General features: G+C 48.8%; 1 protein-coding gene across 1 annotated transcript; it reads left to right on the forward strand.

The window, feature by feature from the left end:
- The first annotated feature begins 401 nt into the window (after positions 1 to 401).
- On the forward strand, positions 402 to 13,030 carry ADRA1B (adrenoceptor alpha 1B). The gene is made up of 2 exons (XM_030229429.2): positions 402 to 1,551; positions 12,037 to 13,030. The coding sequence occupies exons 1-2, from the start codon at positions 579 to 581 to the stop codon at positions 12,546 to 12,548; spliced, it is 1,485 nt and encodes a 494-aa protein (XP_030085289.2). The 5' UTR covers positions 402 to 578; the 3' UTR covers positions 12,549 to 13,030.
- The last annotated feature ends 3,898 nt before the right edge of the window (positions 13,031 to 16,928 follow it).

The following is a 16,928-nucleotide window of genomic DNA, read 5'->3' on the forward strand; positions in this document are numbered from 1 at the left end:
TCCCTCGGTCCCTCTGTCCCTCGGTCCCTCTGTCCCTCGGTCCCTCTGTCCCCCGGCTCCTCTGTCCCCCGGCTCCTCTGTTCCTCTGTGTCTCTGTCCCTCAGTCCCTCTGTGCCCCGGTCCCTCTGTCCCTCTGTCTCTCTGTCCCTCTGTCCCTCCGCCTCCGGCGCGGCCGCTCCGGGGCCAGCGCAGAGCCCGCCCCGTGTCAGGCACGGCAGCAGCGCAGCTCCCGCGGCTCCGGGCAGGATTGCTGCTCTGCTGCTGCTCTGCTGCTGCTCTGCTGCTGCTGTGCTGCTGCTGCTCTGCTGCTGCTGCTGCTCCGCTGCTGCCGCTGGCAGCGGCCCCGCCGGGCAGTGCCGGAGCGCGGCCAGCCCCGGGCGGGTGCGGTGACTCCGCTGCCCCGCGCTGCCCGCAGCAGCCCCGTGCGGTGGCTCCGGGCTCTCGGTGCCGGGGCTGCGGCTCCCCGGGACCATGAATTCCCCTGCTCGCACTGCCCGCGGCTCTGCAGCCACTTCGCGGGTCCGGAGATGACTTTGAGCTGACTCGCCGAGGGACGCGACCCCAGCTTGCTATGGAGGATGAATTTTAAGATGAATACCTACCTTGGCGATACATCCAATACATCGATACCGGGATATTTCAAAGGCTCTGCACTAAATTATGGCAATTTTTCTGCAAACAACTCCAACGAGACAGGAAGCGACCTGGATTCACCTGCCCTGGCCACCAGCAGGGCGATCATTGTGGGGCTGATCCTCGGTGCCTTTATTCTCTTTGCTATCATAGGTAATATCCTGGTAATTCTCTCAGTGGCTTGCAACAAACATTTAAGAATCCCTACGAACTATTTCATCATTAACCTGGCCATAGCAGACCTGCTGCTGAGTTTCACTGTCCTGCCGTTCTCTGCCACGCTGGAGGTGCTTGGCTACTGGGTTTTGGGGAGGATATTCTGTGACATCTGGGCAGCAGTGGATGTGCTGTGCTGCACAGCCTCTATTTTGAGCCTGTGTGCCATTTCCATCGACAGATACATCGGGGTCCGCTACTCCCTGCAGTACCCCACGCTGGTCACCAGGAGAAGGGCGATTTTAGCTCTCCTGGCTGTCTGGGTCCTGTCCATGGTGATTTCCATCGGGCCCCTGCTGGGCTGGAAGGAGCCGGCCCCGCAGGACGACAGGGAGTGCCGGATCACCGAGGAGCCCTTCTATGCCCTCTTCTCCTCCCTGGGCTCCTTTTACATCCCCTTAATCGTCATCCTCGTCATGTACTGCCGGGTCTACGTCGTGGCCAAGAGGACGACCAGGAACCTGGAAGCTGGGGTGATGAAGGAAATGTCCAACTCCAAGGAGCTGACCTTACGGATTCACTACAAGCACGTTCACGAGGACTCCTTGAACAACACCAAGTCCAAGGGTCACAACCCCAGGAACTCCTTAGCTTTCAAACTTTTAAAGTTCTCCAGAGAAAAGAAGGCGGCCAAGACGTTGGGAATCGTGGTTGGCATGTTTATCCTGTGCTGGCTCCCCTTCTTCATTGTCCTGCCACTGGGTGAGTTGGGGATGCGAGGGCAGGGATTGGGGTGGGTTTTCTGGATCCCACAGAAATATCTTGGAAAGGACTCAGATGGATGAGAAGGAGATTCTGTTGGGAGAGCTGCAGTGAGCAGATGAAAGGAAGGGAATGAAAGGAAGGGAGCTCCCGATGTGCAAAGAGTCACGCTGGAACTTTGGGAAGTGTGCAGCTGCACAAAACTGCTCACCTGAAGTCCTCAGGGCCAGTGTCACCTCAGGGGACAATTTCTCCAGGGTTCATATCTTAAATCCCCTTTGTGTTGTTCATTTGAATTGAATTAGGTGTCACAAACATTACCAAAGTGCTTTACCCCCAATTCTAGATGAGACCAGAGAGCTGCCAGCACTGCTGTGTTGGGGGTTCAGGTCAGGTTTGCCCCAGGTTTGGGATAAAACACAGTAGGATTTTTGCATTTTAAGATGCCCTCACTGGAAATGAACTCAGTTAATTGTGAGGGCCAAAACGCCCCTGAGCTTTGGGAAGCTGAAAAGTTCTAGTTGAGAGTTCAAACATTACTGATCAAATCTCAAAGGCAAAGGAGATCCCACAGATCCCAAGGAAGGTCTCGTTGGTGTCACCAGCTCTCATTTTGGACACTGCCATGGGAGCTTTGGCAGCCACTTTGTTCACTTTCAACTTTAAAATACTGTTCAAGCATTGGCATGGCCTTAACACATTGCTCAGTGCGCCCAAAGCTGTGAAATGTTCTTGTGTTGTTTTTATTATTAGCACAAGCTCTGAAGGGGAGTATCTCGAGATATTCAATTACTGAGCTCTCAGAAATATCTGTCCAACATTCATTTCTCTGAGACAATCTGGCAGCCTAATTATGGAAAGAGGTGGATAAAGAAAGGGGAGAAAAAGCCTTATTAATGTTCTGTATTTGTGTTTACTTAGTTACCCAACCAAAACATTTCTGATTGAGTAGTAAGCGTATATTTTTAGAGGTTGTTGTAGAAAACTAAACTGAGTTCAGCAGCCTGGTCCTAGTGGAGTATTATAAAACTATAATCTCTGTGTATCATTAAGAATCTTTACTGCTTCAGCTACTGCAGGGCAACTTTGTCATCTCTAGCTTGTTATACTGAATTTTAAAATCTTTATGACTCAAGACTTGCATAAAGGTCATGTTAAGGATTTGAAAAATTACAGACAGAAGGAAAACCATGAGTAAAGTTCTCTTTGGCTACTGAAATTTAAGTTCCTGTACTGGCTCTTAGAGGAAGTTTATAACATAAAACAAGCAATAATACCCAGCTGTGGATAGAAATGTATTTCACCATATGTAGCAGTATGAGATTTGCAGCAGTAGGTCATGATCCCCTGATAAAGCAGATGCCCTCCTTGATTTTGAGTTATTGAAGGAAAAAAAGCAGCTGTGAACACAGCAGCTCATGTGGGGATGGCAGGAGGCAGGACTGACCCCCCTCACCCAGCCCAGGTGTGGAGCAGCCCAGCAAAAACACAGACACAGGGCAGGAGCAAAGGGAGCCACCGAGCAGCTCCCAGTTACTGACACTCAATAACTCAACTGTCAGCTGTCCCTTTGAGGAGTTCAGATCTCCTGGGCTCCATGGGAGGTTTAGTGAGAGGCTGTTAAACCACCTGAGGGAGAACTGATTGCTTGCCTGGACATGATTTTATCTCCTGTGTAAACTGTGCCAAGGCAGCAGTGGGTGACAGGCTGGAGCCTGCACCACAGCACCAGGGCTGGGGGGCAAACCCAGTGCTGGGGACAAACCAGTGCTGGGGGAGAAGGCCAGAGCTGGGGACAAAGCCAGAGCTGGGGACAAAGCCAGTGCTGGAGACAAACCCAAAGCTGGGGACAAAGCCAGAGCTGGGGGAGAAAGCCAGAACTGGGAACCCCAGCCCAGCCCAGGGCTGTGACCCCAACACCCCCAGGGTGGGGGCACTGGCACCCCAGAGCTGAGGGCAAGAAGAGCTGCAGGGGTGAGCTCTTGGCAGTGCCATAAAACTGCTGGAATCCCTGGAATTCCTGTCAGAAACCCCCTGGCTGGAAAAGGGGGACAGAGAGTGTCCAGAGCACCCCATGCAGGATCCAGATGCATTTCCATAGTGGGTGTTTTCCCTTGGTTTTGCTGACTAGGGATAGGCTGGGTTTATCCCTTGTCCCTGATTTTTCTTTTTAAATTTCTGATGCAGCACTGCCCAACCCCTGTATTTTTATCTCTATGTATCAGTGCAGAGCCAATTGAGGATGTCAGGCATGATTCAAGCATTGCTCACTAGGACAGGTGGGAAAAGTCAGTTTCCTGATAAGCACAGTGCAGCTGCTCTCAACTGCAGCAGAGGGGAAGAATTCCTAAGTGAGCTGCACTCCTCATAGCAGGAATCTCTTGCTTTGTGTCTTGAAGACACAAAATTCAGTGAAATGCTATTAAAAACCCTTTAGAGAGCACCCAGTGGTGTGAAATCAATTTCTGGGATAGGCCAACTGTAGAATCCAAATGCTGATGTTTTCCAAGCCCTCCACTGGTCCCTGGGCTGTCCAGCTGAGACAGCTCCCCTTCCTGCAAGGCTTCTCCCTCAGCTTCTTCTCACAGCTCCTGTTTGCCCCAGTGACCCAAATCACAGCCTCACATCTGCATCCTTGCTACTTCTGTCTCTATTGCTCTGCTCCCTGTTCCCCCCAGTAACTCCATGACTCTGCAGGAGGGTGTTGGCAAAGCAGCTCTGGATTTCTGTGGATCCAAGTACAAAACATCTGCCAAGCTGGTAAATGTTATTTCTGCAGCACCACAGCCCCAGGTCTGAACAAATCTACTTGGATCTAGCAGAGTTTCCTTGGTATTCTTAGCAGTTTTTTGAGTTTCCCAGGCAAAATTCTTCTTCTTCCAGTCTGGCATTTCAATTTATTCCACAGCTCCCCATTTGATATTCCAGCCCAGAGTTACTCCATCAGGTGGCAGCTGTGCCTTCGAGCAGCTGTGGTGCTGAAAGCAGGCATATTGCTTGGAAAAATGAAAAGAAATTATATCAATGCTTCCAGAGCATTTTTCAAGCAAAAATCCCAAGGAAATCTCTGAATCCAGTGCAGATTGGAATTCCAGCCTTGACAGCACAGGCACTGAGCAGCATTAAATTCTCAGCACTGAATTACCCCCAGTCAGGTCTGGGGCACTGAGCTGTGCTGCCTTCAGCACCTGGGGCTGCAGAACTGGGCCCAGAGAGAACTCTGTGAGAAATTCCTGTGTTGGATATTCTGTCCAGACAGCAGTGGAGCTGCAGAACATCCTGGCTGCACATTTATAAAAGCTCCCTGCCTGTGCAAACAGTCACCCTGCCACTCAAAATTGTTTCTGATTCACCATTAAAAAAGAAAAAAACTAAAGACATTTGTGTCTTTCTTGGGCCATAAATTCAGTGACTCAGCTTTGAGGAGTAAATATCTTGGTTTTTTAAAATAAATGTTTCTTTTCATCCCTTTCATACAAATTCTTCCTTAGGCAGCAGGACTACATTAAATATTCATTGCTGATAAATGATGAGTAGAAGAGATTCTTTTTATTTAAAGGCTAGAGCCCTGCAGAACTAAGGTAACACTCATTAAAACTCCCTCCTTTAAACATGGAGGGACCAATTTTATGTCAATGCCTTTGTTTAAAAAATGAATGCAAAATGATGGATTGTATAAGGAGAGGTTAAGTGTCACTGCTGTAAATTGAGATATCAGAGCAGACTTCCCAGTCTTCTCCCAGACATTCCCAGAGGGAAAACTCACCAGGCATTTAACCAGGGCACTTCCCCAGCCTGCTGCATCATTCCAGTGGAGATCAGAGCAGGATGCACTGCCCAGTTCAGAGCCTGCTCCCACAGATCCTGCAAAGAAAAATACAACTCTTGGAACTGAGCTGACATGGGAGAGGCCCCAAGAGCCCCAGGATGAAGATACACCTGGTGGGACTGTCACTGTGGATCAGGCTTTTGGAATCTCTCTGTAAGTAATAAAAAATAACATCAAATGTTCTGCACATTGAAGGTCAGCCAGCACGGAATTATTCTTAAAATAAAATGCTGTTTAAGTACAGAATGTGGATTTATGTTATGTCAGGCCAACCTCTGAGATACCAAATTAGGCCCCTTGGTTTCCATGGGAAACCCTTCCAGGCTGTAGGTCTGGTGCTGGCAGTGCCACTGGGCTCTGCTCTCTGCAGGGCTTTAGGCCTGGCTTATCTTCACCTCATTTGCCTCCTCTTCCCCTCCGTGAGCAGCCCAGCTCCCCTGAATCGATGACCTCGAGTTAATAGTTACAGAATTGAGATAAATTCATGAGATGTGGCAATCTGGCAGGTCAGTCCTGGTGCAAAGTTCAGGAACTGGACAACCCAACATCGGAGGGCGTTCAGTGAGCAGCACAGAGTGTTTTGGCACGTGGGGAGCAGCCGATTACTTTGGGATGATTTCTCCTCCTACTGAAATAGCCTCCCTTAAGCCCTGGTTTAAGCCTTTGCCTTGCAAAGAGTATCAGTTACCAGTCACTTACAGACATCTGGGGTTTAGGACAGAGTTGTTATCAAAGGAGGGGAAACTGCACAAATTCCTGGGTAATTCCTCTGTAGCCTTTGGATTTGTTTGTCAGAGGAACAAAGGGAAATCCTACAGTGGTCAGTGTCAGAGAAAAAAATATACAGAGCAATACAGAAAAAACCCAGAGGAATCACCCAGGGCTGACTCTTCAGCCCCAGGGATGGCAGCAGCTCCTGGGCCAGGAGGGCAGGGAAATCCAAGGGAAAAAATGTCAGGACAGATGCAGTGAGAGGAAATCAAAGGTGGGAGGGAAGGGAGTGTCAGAGGAAATGTTGCTTTTAGGAGGGCAGTTGGACATGAGGGGTTTGCAAACACTTGAAGAGCTGCTCAGGCTGGAGGGCACAGGAGAGCACTGAGGGAAGGGACACAAATCCAGCTGGTCCTAAAGCACCTGAGGCCAGAGCTCAGGGTCTCAGGTGCTTCAGGTGAGATACTGCCAGGACCAAAGAGCCAGGAGGTTTTCCACATCTTTACTAAAACAATCCTGTGTGAGCCATGCAAGGTTTGGAGCTGTTTTCTCGGGCTTCCAGGTGAGCCCCAGGAACTGGAAAGCAAGAACCATCCATCTCTGAGGGACCAGAGACAAAACCTGTGCTGGAAATTCATCCAGCACCCCTGTAACAGTGCTCAGCCCCATGCTGGAGCTATTTCCTGCCAGGACAGATTGGCTCAGCTGTCAGGCAGAACCAAGGGGGAGAGAAAACATCAGAGCACGTTCAGTAATTGCAGATATTTAGGTGCAATACATGCAATGTCAGCAGACTCAGATCAGCTTTTCTAGACTCCCTCAATCAGCTAATCCCTTGCAAAACAAGGATAATCTTGGCTCCTGGTCTGTCTAGTCAGGAGCTGCTGTCTGTAACTCTTTTGGACTAACTAATAACAACAATAATTCAGTGTTTGTGTCCCTGTGCACTGCCAGCTTTAGAGACTGAACAAGATTCTGACCAAAACTGATCTTGGTTTTATCCTGTTTGTCTGAGGGCAGCACAGTTTAAACACAGGTGAGTTCTCTCAGTGGTGTAAGTCACAAAGCTGGGCTGGGCTGAGAGGTGGTGCCCAGGGCAGTAATTCTGTGTTTAAATCCAAGGCACTGTCCCTTCAAAAATCAAATGTAGCTGCTGTGCCTCACAACTGCTTGTAATGCAAGGAGGTGTAGCAGCTCTGGGGCTCAGGAAAACATCTCATGCCTATCTGTGCTCCTTGAAGTCCTGGTTTTATTTTGGCCACTCCAGATAAGTTTCTATTTTCGGAGCCTTTCAAAAGCTCTCAAATTTGAATCATTGTGAATGAAGTTCATGCTGTTCTCACTGCAGTGATTTGCTCATCTGAAATATGAGGCATCTGCACAGGTTGTCAGTCCTAGGATGTAAATTCCTCACAACCAGGACACTTTGGAGCTCTCAGCAACCTGGGATGGTGGAAGGTGTCCCCCTTTAAGGGGGACCTTTAAGGTCCCTTTAAACCAAATCATTCCATGATTCCAGGATATTCATGAGGTATCACTACTCTGAGAATGACAGCTGCCAGACTTGGAGCCCCATCAGATTTGTATGCTACCCATTGTTACTTATAATTCATCCAGTTTCCCTTTCATTTTCCTCATTGAATTTGATTCTGCTTATTTTGGATGCTCTCTGTGTTTCTCAAGATCAGTTTTCACTGTTTTCCAGCTGTTTTCCCTGTTATCCTAATCCTCTTCTCCAGCAGCCTCCCAGCTTGACCAACCCTAAGTTTTATAACCATCCTCTCCACTCCATCATCTACTGTTTGTAAACATCTACTGTTTGTTTTTTTTTTCCTTTATTAAATAAGTCCAGGGGAATGTAAGCAAACACTGGATGCTGGAAGGGAAGGAATCAGGAGCTTTAGAAATCCAATTAGCTCTAAAACCTTGGCACGCTGGCTTGGCTGAGCCCGTGGTGTGAAGGGCTGCAGGAAGCTTAAACAAAAGGCAACCACATCCTTTCAGCACATTCTAAACTCACAACAGCTCTCTCAGGGGCAGAGTATCACTCCTGCAGGGAGGATTGTGCTGCCTGTGCACACAGGGGAGGTAACTCAGCTGTCAGCAGCTTCCAGGAGTTGTGGCTCCTGCAGGAACCACGGGGAACACGGAGGTTCCCAGCCTGGAAAGTCTCCTGCTGGTCACAGCACAGATCTGATCAATCACTTCTCCCAGGGAAAGCTCCACCATAAAGCAGATTTCTTGCACAGCAAGGCTCATTCCTGCACAAGCTGGCTCCTGGGGGACAGATGGAGATGGGGGTTGATGTTGGTGAAGTTTCCTGTGTTCCCTGTCTCAGGACTCAGCTGTCACCATTTGGTGTTTTTCAACCCTCTCCCTCACCAGAGCAGTTTTTAAAACCTTGGAATTTTCTCTTGAAAAGCTCAGATTTAACTCCAGTCAGAATGGCTCCAATCTGCACCAAAATGGAGTCTCTGAAGAAGACTGGCCCTTGGGTTGCCTCCCAAGGGTACCTTTACCCAATCACCAATTACCAATTCTCCCTTTCTATTTTATGGTGTGCAAACAAGGAGGTTTGGAAACACTTCATTTTCAACCTGTTATCAGCAGAGAGAAGGAGTTTCATGTTTTGTGGCTCTTTGATCTTCAAACAATGACAAAGGCAGGCAGGATCTCCAGTTTCCCAGCTGGAATATCCAGTGGCACACAGCAAAGCCCTTACATGACTCTGTTGTACCATTGCACTGCAATAACTCCAGATGTTGTATTTGTTCCAGGAAACTGGAAAGGAGCTCAGCACACTCCCCCCTAGGTGTGTTTTCATCTCAGCAAAACTGGGTTTAGAAGATTTTGAAATGCAATTCCTTTGTAAGGCACAGAAAACAGCACCTGACAGCCCCAAGTTCATCCCTAGTGACTTGTCCTCAAATCCAGGGAATCCACAGTACTCCTCCCCAGTTATTCTCTAATCTAAGTATCAAACTCTGAGCAAAACTGATCATTCTATGATTAATTTATTACACTTAATTGATATCAAACCCACAATGCATTAAAAATTAATGTTTAATTAAAACCTACTTCAGTGAAGAGTTTCCCTTAATTAAGAGTGCAACAATTAAGCCATTCCAGAAGATTTTGCTGCTGCCCACCCTGATATTTTAAGGACTTTTCCCAGGTCCACTAAAGTCCTCATGAGCCTTTGCAAAGGGTTTCAAGGACTTCCCTGATTCCAGTGGACTCTGAATTGTAATGTCTCAGTGGTGCTCTGCCTCCGTATCCTGCAGAATATGTGAGCAGAATTGATATGGCAAATTGCTTCCCACAGTGTTCCCTAATTTCATTGAGGAGACTTGACTGACTTTCTGTAATAAAGCATTCATTATAAAGAACCAGCCAGAGCCTAAATGAAATTAGTTCTTCCTAAATAAAATACTTCTTAATTCCTTTTTATGATACTTGCTCAGTGTATCTCCAAGCTCAACAGCTCCATCAAGCCTGGGGACTGTGGGCAAAACCTGATCCCTCCAAACAGATCCAGCTGATTTTCTGAACTATTTCCTGTTCTGCATTTGTGCTTTGCAAAATCTCGGTGGTGTCAGTGGTGCAGTGGGAGGGAGATTGTGGTGCTGTGATTAATGAATCACAGGGTCAGTGCCGAGAAATAAAAGTGAGCAGACAATGCACATCCCTTGGAGTGAGGCTGTTAAACACCAGGAGAGCAATCACTTGGAGCAGGGAAATCCCTCTGGCCACCCCACAGGGAGTAAATCACTGAGGAGACAACCACCTGCAAATTTTCCAGGCATTTTAAAGAGCAATTTAAATCAGCAGAGGGCAATATTTAATCTACTTATCAGGCTGCAGTGGGGAAGTGATTGGAGATTAGAGCAGGAAATATCAGTCTGGTGCTCAGGTGTGTCCAGCAGGCTTTGCTTTAGCATTTTATCAAGGCATCAAAACACACTTGCTTGCTCCTGACAGGTTAATGCAGCTAAATAAAAGGTACTGTAGTTAATTAAAATAAACAAATACAATTAAAGATCAACATTTAGCTACAGTAATAGAAATGTTTTGAAACTGAGAAATTCAGGAGTAAGTTCGTGTGTGATGTAGATGACAGAGGCTTGGCTCATTTATCTGCATTGGTTCCCAGTTTTCATCTCTAGACTTTCACTCATGGAGCATGGAGAAGATTCAACAGCATCCTCCTCATCTTGGCTGCAGTTATAAACTAAGATCAGCTTTTCCTAAAGCTTTATAAGAATGGAATGGCTCAGTCCATGAATCCCAGGAATTGTCACTGGATCCTTCACCTGAGACATTCAGACACAGTTTTGGGAGCTGCACTGACTTGCTGCATGCTGGAAACTTTTCAAAAGCATTTCATGGTTTCTCTGCTGTTGGACACGTTGTGCTCTGTAATTCCTGCAGCATCCATCAGGATGGAGGCAGGACCTGCAGGATCTGCAGCAGCTGCACAGAAAAGGCTCTGGCCAAACCCTACAGAACACTGCCAGCAGCTCAGCCCTGAGGGACAGGGGCTCACTCTGCAGGAGTCCTATAAAACCCTGAAGTGCAGAGTCGTGAGGAAATCCCTTTAAACTCTCCATTTAACCCTGGGTTCCTCAGCTCCAGGGCAGAGCCAGCCCTGGCACCAATCCCAAACTCTGCCAGGATAAAATCTGGGATCTGGCTGCACAGGACCCTCCGTGCAGGGAGTGCAGCCAGCCCTGGCACCAATCCCAAACTCTGCCAGGATAAAATCTGGGATCTGGCTGCACAGGACCCTCCGTGCAGGGAGTGCAGCCCAGCCCTGGCCCCACACACGCTGTGCTGGCTGTGCTGGCACCCCAGAGCTGTTACCCAGGAGCAGAGGAAGTGCTCTTGCATAGTTTTGAGGCCCCAGGCACGACCTCTGCGTGTCTGTGAGATGGGAACAGTGCCCAGAATCACATCCCTCCCCTCCTGACAGCCACCACTGACTCAGCTGCTTTCACAGCCCAGCTAATCCAAAACCACTCCAGAGGGAAAGGTTCCTTCCCAGCCAGGCTGGGCTGTCAGCTTCCATTTGAAAGGCTCTGCAAACCCAACTCCAGCTCCTGACAGAGGAATTCTCTCCTGGATCCCCACTCCTTGGTCACTGGAGGCAGACACAGAGGTGTTTTCCCAGATGGATAACAGATCCAGCTCTGTTTGCCATAAAAACCTCATGCATTCTTTTCTCCAGCCCCATTTGCTAAATTTAGCTGATCAATTACCACTGAAAGGACAGGAAGTGGATTTCCCAGTGTGAGCTTTTCATTTGGGCAGCCTGGACAGGGAAATTGTTTGGTTGTGAAGGGAAGGGGAAGTGTTCACAGAATGACCTCTTGGTTTGGGTTACACCATTTTTATGAATGTCTGAGACGTGGGAAGTTCCCCAATTAACTTCAGGTTTTGGGAGGTTTGAGCTCTCACAGTAATCTGGATAGATGGAGGGGCGTTCAGGAGCTGCCAGATGATGGATTAGAAGTTTTAAGGTGTGTTTGGAAATGTTCTTTCTGAGGGGCCTGGGAACACTTTTCTTCAAAAGTGGTCTTTGAAGAAGGCACAGCTTTATTCCTTGTGTGCCTCATGCAACAGCCTGGAGAAGGGAGGTTTGATCTGTCCCTGGGATCAGGAGATGTTCCTGCAGCAGGTGAGCGCCTATAAACACAAGGACTGCTTCTTATTTTTTGCCCTTCATCAATGATGTGCTCCTTTAGCTTTCAGATGGGAAACATTTCCTTATCAGCTTTAAAAATAACATTTTAGTACCAGAAGACCAACACTGAAAGCAACGTGCATGAAAGAGTTTTAAAGCACAGATTGTAACAGTGATCTGATGAACATGTTTCCTTCCTAAAGGCAGACCCAACAGACCAACCCCTTATCTCAGCTATTCTCTGCTTCTTTCCCCTGCACAGGATCCCTGTTTTCAGCTCTGAAGCCCCCTGAAACAATCTTCAAGGTGATTTTTTGGCTTGGCTACTTCAACAGCTGCTTGAATCCCATCATCTACCCCTGCTCCAGCAAGGAGTTCAAGAGGGCTTTCATCCAGATCCTGCGATGCCAGTGCCACCGGCGCAAGCAGCTGGGCTGGTGGCCCTACAGCTACCGAACCTGGAACCGCTGCTCCCTGGAGCACGCCCGCAGGGACTCCCTGGAGGACAGCGGCAGCTTCCTGAGCGGCAGCCAGAGGACTTTATCCTCGGCATCGCCCAGCCCCGGCTACGTGAGCAGGATCAGCCAGCCGCAGCTGGAGCTGTGCACGCTGCACGAGTGCAGGAACTGCAGCTCCCTGCTCAGCCCGGCCCGGGAGAGCGGCGGGCAGCCGGGCCACTGCCAATTCTTCACCTTCCAGCTGCTGCCCGAGCGCAACGGGCACGGCCCCGCCGCCGGCCCGGGCTCCGGGCAGGAGCCCCCGGGCACGCCCTGAGCGGGCACCGCCCGCAGGCAGAGTCCCGCCGAACCGGCGGCTCCGGGCGCTCCGGACACTGCCCTGCCCCACGGCTGGCCAGGGCAGGGGACGGACCCTGCTGGCTCTCGGGAGAGGGACAGGAGGGATAGGAGGAACAGGAGGCTTCGTGCCACAGCAGTGCCCAGGAGCAGGGACTGCCCAGATTCCCGGTAATTCCCAGAGAAACTACTGAGGGCAGGGAGGGTGCAGTGCCCAGGGAAGGGCACAAGGGACTCCTCAGGTGGCCTGGGAGAGCTGAACAGCCAGAGAGAGCTGTGTGGAGAGAGGGTGAAATGGGGTGGGCCAGGGTGGGGAGGGAGGGAGGGATGGATGGATGGAGGGAGGGATGGATGGATGGATGGATGGATGGATGGATGGATGGATGGATGGATGGATGGATGGATGGATGGATGGATGGATGGATGGATGGATGGATGGATGGATGGATGGATGGATGGCTGGATGGATGGATGGCTGGATGGATGGCTGGCTGGATGGATGGCTGGATGATGGATGGATGGCTGGCTGGCTGGATGGCTGGCTGGCTGGCTGGATGGATGATGGATGGCTGGCTGGACTGGCTGGCTGGCTGGATGGCTGGCTGGCTGGCTGTTGGACTGGATGGCTGGCTGGCTGGATGGCTGGCTGGCTGGCTGGATGGCTGGCTGCTGGCTGGCATGCTGGCATGGATGGATGGATGGCTGGCTGGATGGCTGGCTGGATGGCTGTTGGCTGGCTGCTGGCTGGATGGCTGGATGGCTGGCTGGCTGGCTGGCTGGATGCTGGCTGGCTGCTGGATGGCTGGACTGGCTGGCTGGCTGGCTGGATGGATGGCTGGCGGGCGGGCTGGCTGGCTGGATGGCTGGATGGCTGGCGGGAGGGCGGGCTGGCTGGCTGGCTGGCTGGATGGCTGGATGGATGGCTGGCTGGCTGGCTGGATGGCTGATGGCTGGCTGGCTGGATGGATGGATGGATGGATGGATGGATGGATGGATGGATGGATGGATGGGGGTGGATGGGGGTGGATGCACTGAGGTCATTCCTCTCCAGACTGTCCCTGGCTCTGCCCATAATTCCCAATTGTTCCATACATTGCTGTACACTTGCACTTTACAGATGGAAAACAATGATTAAAGTCATTTCTCAACAATCGAAACACTTGTTCCTGTTACTGTAGGGCTGGAATTCAGCCATGATCCCTCATCAGGATTCTCACTACAAAATAAAACACTCATGGCCACTAAATTTGCCATTGTGGCTCATGGGATGCCATTGCCTCCCTCATCACCAACACACGTAACTCTTCCATCAGGAATTAGTTAGAGGAGTTCCTTCACCAGGATCTCTTTGACAGTTTGAAAATTGGGAAGAAACTCCACATGGATCTGAAGGAGGGACTACAAAGATTATGAAGGACAAAGTTTGATATGCCACCTTAAAATATGAAACTTTTGCAAGGCCATCTGACTTGTCCAGATGAGATCTATTCTGAATATCTTCATTTTTCCCACTGGAAATCTTTTACAACCTCCACCAGGCAAAGCCAGCCCAAAAGAGGTTGTACAAATCACCCTTTTCCTTATGTTAGTCCTTCTTTTGATGCAATGTTTTCCTTTAAAGGAGAAACTATTTGAGCCAGAGCACAATTATAAGGTCTTGTGGGACAAGCCCATTTTATTACAGCCAAACTGAGTTTGCCAAGCAGAACATGCAGTGGCAGTGGCACACAGTGGTATCTGTTTTATGCTCATTCACAGACTTTCTGATGAACCCGCTCTGTGGGCAAACAGATTTGCCTCTCTAAATGAATTGCTGCCATTTAGCACCCAAGATGTTCATAAAACACTGAATTTCCCCAGGTTAAGGTGCTGTGTGGAGCTTCATCCCTGAGGAGGGGCTGCTCCAGAGCCACTCAGTGGAGAGGCACAGCTGGAATGGCTCAGGAGCTTTGTCACAGCCCAGCTGTACAGAAATAAAACCCATTAGGCTTCAGTGCACTCAGCTCTCAATGTGCTGCTCATTTGTGAGAGGAGTTATGCTAAAATCAATCCAGCTGAACAAGGCTGGAGCTGGAGAGCATCTTGCATCCTTTGCTCTTTGGAAATGCAGCTTCCCATTATCTTTACAAATGTGATGGGGAGAGGAGAGAGAGGACATTGGCGTTACAAAGTACAGATCCAGTCTGGAAAATGTCAAAATAGCAACTTTCTATTCAGCAGCTGAGCTCTGTGCTCTCGATTTGTGTGCTTGACTTTCACCTCAGACAGATGAGCAGAAAATTGCCCAGCACGGGAGATAATCACAGCAGTTATGGGATGGAATGATGGGTGTGCTCACATGCAGTTCCTTATCCCACACACTGACCAGCTCATCCCCAGGCAATACAGGTGTGCTGGCTGGATTCACTCCACAAGGGTTGCTCACCTTCTCCCAGCTCCTCCCTGGCTCCCACATTCCAGAGGGCAGGACATGGAGCCCAGGGCTGGTGCACCCCTCAAACAGCACCTGTACCTGGGGAGGCAGAAAGAAACACCTCAGAATGTGGACACACACCACGCTGGGTCTATGAAATGTCTGCACCCACTGTGAATTGTTGGGGGCTGCAAGGTTGCACTGCCACCATCAGATTTAAGGATCCCAGGACAACAGGTTTGTCTGCTTGGGTGGGAACTAAACTGAGGGGACAAAGCAGGCTTGTCTGCTTGGGTTTTAATTAAACTGAGGGGATAAACCCAGTGTCCCTGGGGAGAGAACAGGGCTATGATGCCAATTTACATCACTGTGACAGGGACAGCTCCCCCTGCACCCCTCTGCTCTCCTGCCTGGGTTAAAGCAGAAAATTACATTACATTTTTACTCAGGTCTAATCCAGAATAGCCAAAATTCCACTGCCACATAAGTGGAAGGAGACAGGGAAAGGAAATCTGGGGCTGTTACTGGGAATTTCTTACACAAAACACATTGGCTTGAGCTGTGAAAAACATGCTCTCTGTCTAGCAATTCCCATAGTCTTTATAGCACTCCAGCCATAGAGAAAAAGAGAATGGATATTCCAAATTAATAAGAATTAATTCCAGTAATTCCATCATTGTTTCTCTAACAAGTCAGCCTAAAAGCGGATGTAGAACAACTTTAATTTATAGCTGTGATTAAAAAGCCTTTACTTGCCTATTTCACAATTTCCTCTCAAAATGTTCTTTGGGAAAGACAATCATTTGATTCCACTGAGACCTGTGTGCAAATGTTTAATTCTGGCGAAGAACCTGAACTTTCTGTGACCCCCAGAAAATGGAAATTATTTTTCCTTTCCTTGATTTGTTCAGCTTTGGTTTCTTCACTGTGAAGATCAAAAAAGCTGTCCAGAGCAGAAAATTTAAGAGGTGGCCTGGAGCTTGGGGTAGCTGTGCAATATTTGTCCCTCTCCGGAGGGGCTCAGAGTCCAGCCCTGCTCCGCTGGACCCGGGGCAGCTCCGAGCGGGGCCGGTCTGGCACGGGCGGGACCCGGCTTGGACAATCCAACATCGCCACCTGCGGGATCGCTGGGCCGGGAGAGGCACAAATCCCGCAGTCCCCGGGCTGTACACGGCACCAACCCGGCCTTCCCGACGGGAGGGCTTCCCCTCGGGGCAGGGGGGGAGTTGGGTACCCCGCGTTCAGGAATTATAATAAATAATGAGAAGGTATGCTCCAAATTCTGGGGTTTAGCAACTCGAATCATCGCCTGGCTCGTGCTGAATCTTCTGCTGTAGGCAGCAGTATGTAGGAATTTATATAATATATAATTTCTATAATATATTATATGAGAAGGTATAATATTATAATATATTTATTAATATATTACAATTATTTATTATAATATATAATAATGAGGAGGTATTTTCCAGTTTGTTGGGATTTATCAACTCAAATTATCACCTGGCTCGTGTTGAATCTTCTGCTGTAGGCAGCAGTATGTAGGAATCTATATAATATATAATTTCTATAATATATGAGAAGGTATCATATCATATTTATTACTATATTATTATAATTATATTATAATATATAATAATGAGGAGATATTTTCCAGATTGCTGGGGTTTATCAACTCGAATTGTCACCTGTTCCTTGTTGAATCTTCTGCTGTAGGCAGCAGTAAGTAGGAATTTCTATAATATATCATTTCTAAAAGATATAATTTCTATAATATATAATTTCTATAATATATAATAATGAGGAGGTATGTTCCAGATTGCTGGGGTTTATCAACTCGAATTGTCACCTGGTTCTTGTTGAATCTTCTGCTGTAGGCAGCAGTATGTAGGAATTTCTAAAGAACCACTCAAGTGCCAAACCTCCCCAGTCTCTGGCTGTTTTTAC

The sequence above is a fragment of the Serinus canaria genome, chromosome 13, assembly GCF_022539315.1.
Source record: "Serinus canaria isolate serCan28SL12 chromosome 13, serCan2020, whole genome shotgun sequence".
Taxonomy (NCBI): Eukaryota; Metazoa; Chordata; class Aves; order Passeriformes; family Fringillidae; genus Serinus; species Serinus canaria.